Consider the following 5,251-nt stretch of genomic DNA (forward strand, 5'->3'; position numbering starts at 1 on the left):
TAGGATTCTTTTTTTTTTTTTTAATTTTTTTTTCAAGTGTAAGTGGCAGTAGATTATCTCAATACACTATTGAAGGTGTTGAAAGATTGACTTTGAGCTCCTAAAATTAGGATTCAATCCATGTGACTTCAGAAACAGTGACAGCAATTGCTCTATATTGTGTTCCTGTGAAAGCTCTAGCCACTGAGTTTTGGTTTTTAGAACAGCAAGAAACTGGTGTGTCACCAAGGTATACATATGAGACATGCAGAGATAGATGTTTTATCATCTGGATTCCATGCCCAGTCAAAATCTAAGAAAGCATGAAACACAGGTTAGACTTGTACTTGATGAATAGACCATGAAACAATGTACCTTTTAAGTATCTCAATAATAGTTTTTATAATGCATAAATCGAGAGAATTTATTGACAACAAAGCAAATAATGTATCAAGCCTGGTGTAACTTCAAAATTTTAATGCTTACTGTACGGGAACTGTTTTTAAAAATTTTTGTGAAAAAATTTAGCATCATATTTATGAAAATTTTTAATGAAAATATAAAATCATAAAGCAAAAACAAAAAACTGTCGCATTCATCCTTGGGTGGAACTTACCAAACCAATTCCCGGATTGATCCGGAGCCGTTACACGCGTGGAGATAAAACGAGATAAAACTGAAAATAGATATGAATCTCATCCAATGAAATCTAGATCTATCATACTTTTAAGTGGGCCATACAGAATATAAGTAGGCCCACTCCGTAATCCAAATAGAGAGAGAGAAAGTCCACAGCAATGTTCTCGAGAAATTCCTCTATCCCCACAATTTTTTTACTCACTTTCTCGCCTTTATTCCTATCCCTCTCTTGCGTGATCGATGAATTAGCCCTGTAAGTTCCTTTCTGATTCTCATTCCTTGTATGTTTATGGTTATATCTGTTTAATTCCTGAAAAAACCAAGGGGGAAAGAGGAAGAAAATCCTTTTGTTTTATTTTACTCTTCTTCTTTTTAAGTAAGATTTTAAGCTTATAATTGAGCTTTAAAGGCAATGAATTTGATTTAGTGTATTCAAATTGGTCAGATAAAATCCTTGATCTCTTTGCCTATCTTTTGCTCCTGGGAGTTTAGCTGTTGTGAGAGTGTGGTGAAATTAAATTAGAAAGTTGACGAAAAAGGAAAAATTAGTTTGTGGAATAGATTAATTTCGCAAAATTTTATGTAATTCAGCTAAAATCTATATAAATATCAGAATTTCATTTTTCATTTTGTTGCAGAAAATGATGATTGGATTTCAACCCAATTAATTGTCTTTCAGAAAAGTGAAAGTTTTAAAGCTGAATAATTTCGATTTCTTTGTGGTCCCCTACTTTTTTTCTTGAGTGATTTGGTGTTTGCATGCTCAAAAACAGTGCAATTATTGAGCTGGATGTTATGTGATTGTGGTTTGTGGAATAGTGCTGTAGATGGTTAGTTGCCCTTGCTTATGCTTTTGAAAATGGAATTATATTTCTTGATATAATTATGTCTTATCAGGTGTACTGAACGAGTTACCTTCTGCTGGCTAAGATCTATAATATGGTGGCATCTTGTGTTTTTTGATGATGAACTTTGGATTTCTTAGCATTCCATGGTTTGGTCTCGATCCCAAAAGGGATTCGGAGTTGACTCTCGCATCCACAAGTGCTCTCCTGGAACAGCCTAAACAGAAAGCTGGTTTGGAGATCAGGCTATGGGGATGGACTCTAGTTTCAGTTCCTCCATGTGCAGTGAATGGTAATGATAAAAATCGAGCACCAACCACTATAAATAAAGGATTAAAAAGACGTGCACGACAACGTGGGGCTATTGAGCCTCCCAATGGAGGTACCTCTATCCGGTTTAGGCCATATGTTTGCAAGGTTCCATGGCATACAGGTGCTAGAGCCTTCCTTTCGCAGTTATTTCCACGATATGGGCATTACTGTGGTCCTAATTGGTCAAGTGGGAAAGATGGCGGATCTCTTGTTTGGGACAGGAGACCAATTGATTGGTTAGATTTTTGTTGCTATTGTCATGATATTGGTTATGATACTCATGATCAAGAAAAGCTTCTGAAAGCTGATTTAGCATTTCTTGAATGCTTGGAGAAGCCTCATATGAGCACAAAAGGTGATGTCCGTATTGCTCATCTTTACAGGACAATGTGCACGACAGGTATGCCTAGTATTAAGTGTGCTTTAATATGGTACATTATATTGGAAGGAAAAAATATTAGAAAATTTGATTTTTATTTCAGTTTTTTCTATTTACTTATTATCTTCCCTTGTCTGAGGTCAGCCTTGTGATTGGCAAGGTGGAGGGTATTAATTTTAAGGCTATTCTTTTTGGCAGTGTTGAGTTAAAATTTTTTTCTCAGCACTGTGCTCTATCAATGGCAGGTCTTAAAAATATACTAATCCCATATAGAAGGCACCTTGTGAAGCTACAATATGGGCAACCTCTCATTGATTTTGGATGGCTAAGGAATGTGAGAAGGAGAAATTGGAATTTTCAGAAAACCTGAAAGCAGATCATGCAGCCTTGGTGAGCAAGTTATTCAGATGGCCCCTGGGCAGTATGACAGTAGATGGATTTTCAAACACTTTCCTCTCCTATCCTATAGTTCATTCATGTTGAGGTTTTCCTGTGTCTGAACCTTGGAGAACTCATTATCACAGTCTTCCTTGGAAATACTGGATATCCTGATCTTATCTGTATTTTAGCCAAATATCATATGATGTAAATAACTTTTGCTGCATGCTAATTTCAAACTGTGAATGTTATTGACTTTGATGATAGCATATACCATCAATTTGAATCTGCTCATTGGCTGATAAATAGAGTTTGGATATGGCTATTAAATTTTCTCAGTGAGGGTTGTTTCAGTTAGTAGACCTTATAGCTATGTTATTGACCATTGATTGTCCAAAGTCTTAATGGTGTTGGTCTCATTTTATTCAGTAAATGGTATCTAAGCTCTATAGTCTATGGTATTGATTATCTGTTTTTTCCTTGAGAATAAAACCGTCACCATTTTTAATCTTCATCACTTGATTTTATTATTCCTGGTTGTTTTTCGTTAAGGGCTTGAATGCTTTTTGTTTTAGGTGCCATAACTATAATCTGGAGATTACGACCAGATTTACATCAAGTTCCCCTTACCTGCGCATATTGACCTAGAGATTGGTATCTTCACCCTGCGTTGTGGTGGCTGTTGTGTTTGGTTTGTTATGTTACTGCATTAGCTTTAAGAATATAACTAGTTTCCCTACTTTGAGATGGGAACTTTGCATTCCATCAGTACTTATACACCAGAATAAATGTGTGATCAGAAGCAACCCATTCCCATCTCTGGTTAGCTGTATGTTTGCAGAGCTTATGGTTGTTAAGGAAGGAAGTTTGATGGCCCCGTGTTTAAACAGTAAGTGCCTTCAAATTCAAATTGATTCCTGCTAGAAATTGTCTACAAGCATTTGTTGAGGACAGTTTGCTGTGCTTTTAATCATTTTTGTTGTGGCTCAGGCAAAGCCTCTATTGGCGATGGAGAGAGAGCCCACCAGGGTTGGAGCCAACAAAAACTTACTATTGAATCTTTGGTCCAGCTTACAAAAAACTTTTTTACTGTAAAAAGCCAAAAACAAGGTGTTTAATTTTTATAATTTTTAATTTATGATAGCCATTGCATTTTTAGAGAAAGTTATTCAAAAAGAATTAATAAGCAATAGCAAATATTAAATAATTTTTTTATATAAAAAATATATTATTTCACATTCATTTTCTTTATTTGATGTAACTCTTTTATTGATTTTATTTTTAATGGACAAAACTATCTCTGTTTTATTTATTAATTTTACATAAAAACTTATAATTTAATTTAATAAAGTTGGGTAATTTATTTTATTTATTAAAAATAAAAAAATATTATGCAATGGTTTTCAACACTTTTACTGTAGTTTTGTATTAAGTTTGTTAAACACTATTCGTAATTTCTCTTTGTAACACTCTAAACACAGTTTTACTCAAATAATATTTTGTACAGAAATCTTAGTCGAGTCAAACATGTGTTATGAATTATTAAATATTTTTAAAAAATATAAATAGAAGTCAAAGTGAATTACATCAGATTTAACAACAAAAAAAAAAAAAAGAATTACATCAGAACAATGTGAAAATAAACATTTAAAATCGTTTGGAGAAAAAAATTAAATTCATGGAAAACTTGAAAATACTTCTATCTATATTAATTAAAAACGAAGTGAGTTACGAGACCTTGACCCAACTAAAAAATAAAAAACACCAGAGAAATTGAAATTAAAAGTTAAAAATCCATTTTTATATTTTTAAATACGTTGAATTAAAGAAATTTTAAATTTCTATAAAAAATTGATAAAACTAACAAGTTAGATTATATACCTTCATTTAGAAATATTTATTTTGTGAATTCTTTTAATTTTTAAATTTATATATTTGTCTAGTCCAAATTCAAACAAATAGATACAGCCTCCCCTTGATTGTTGATTTCTTTGCTCGTATATGATTAGCATTCTAAGTAAGGCCAACCATAGAGTAAAGTCAACAAAGCCCATGCTTTAGATCTTAAATTTTCATAAATCTCATAATTTTATAATAATATAATTAATTATATTAAAAATATATAAAATTTAATATAATTAATAAAATATTTATATATCTTTTCATACTTAATAAATATATATTTTCTCTCACTTCCACATCCTTTTAATTCTTAACTATTTATATCATTTTTCATTAAAATTGAATAAAAGTCAAAGTAAGTAATGAAATCACATATTATGTGATTAATAAATCTTAAATTTTCACCGCTTTTCAATTTTCACAATATTATATATATATATACTAAAAAGTAAACAAATCAAGTGCCATTAAATAATCAGAAAAAAATTGATTTTCTTTTTTATATAAAAGGAAAAAGCAAAAAAGAATACTACTTGTTAGAAAATCATGAAAATAAATGAGGTGGCTGGGGGTGATGATTACAACGAAATTTTTAACCGTCAGATTACTAAGAAAACCAAATAAACGGCTGTGATTATTCCAGATTACAATTTGTGCAAACTGAGCCGGCGATGTGTTCTGAGCGTTGGAGTGGGCATTACGGTATTACCTATGCATGTCTTAATCCACGCGTGGACGGACTTAGTCCAGGTCAGACTATTGCTCATGTTCCACTCGCTTCTCCAGCACGTGGGGGACAACATGTAACAAAATGCAA

The 5,251-nt window shown here is 32.3% G+C and overlaps 1 protein-coding gene across 2 annotated transcripts; it reads left to right on the forward strand.

Moving 5' to 3' along the window:
* Positions 1-721: 721 nt before the first annotated feature.
* On the forward strand, positions 722-2,838 carry LOC18589979 (Phospholipase A2 family protein). Of its 2 annotated transcripts, none has more exons than XM_007015211.3 (3): positions 722-871; positions 1,516-2,175; positions 2,353-2,492. In XM_007015211.3, exons 2-3 carry the CDS (start codon positions 1,581-1,583, stop codon positions 2,361-2,363), a joined length of 606 nt encoding a protein of 201 aa, XP_007015273.3. In that variant the 5' UTR covers positions 722-871; positions 1,516-1,580; the 3' UTR covers positions 2,364-2,492. The 2 variants fall into 2 exon arrangements, with proteins under 2 accessions (XP_007015273.3, XP_017982762.2); XM_018127273.2 differs by having other exon boundaries at positions 723-871; positions 2,400-2,838.
* Positions 2,839-5,251: the final 2,413 nt, after the last annotated feature.

The sequence above is a fragment of the Theobroma cacao genome, chromosome 9 (assembly GCF_053813885.1).
Source record: "Theobroma cacao isolate CCN51 chromosome 9, ASM5381388v1, whole genome shotgun sequence".
NCBI classification, from domain to species: domain Eukaryota; kingdom Viridiplantae; phylum Streptophyta; class Magnoliopsida; order Malvales; family Malvaceae; genus Theobroma; species Theobroma cacao.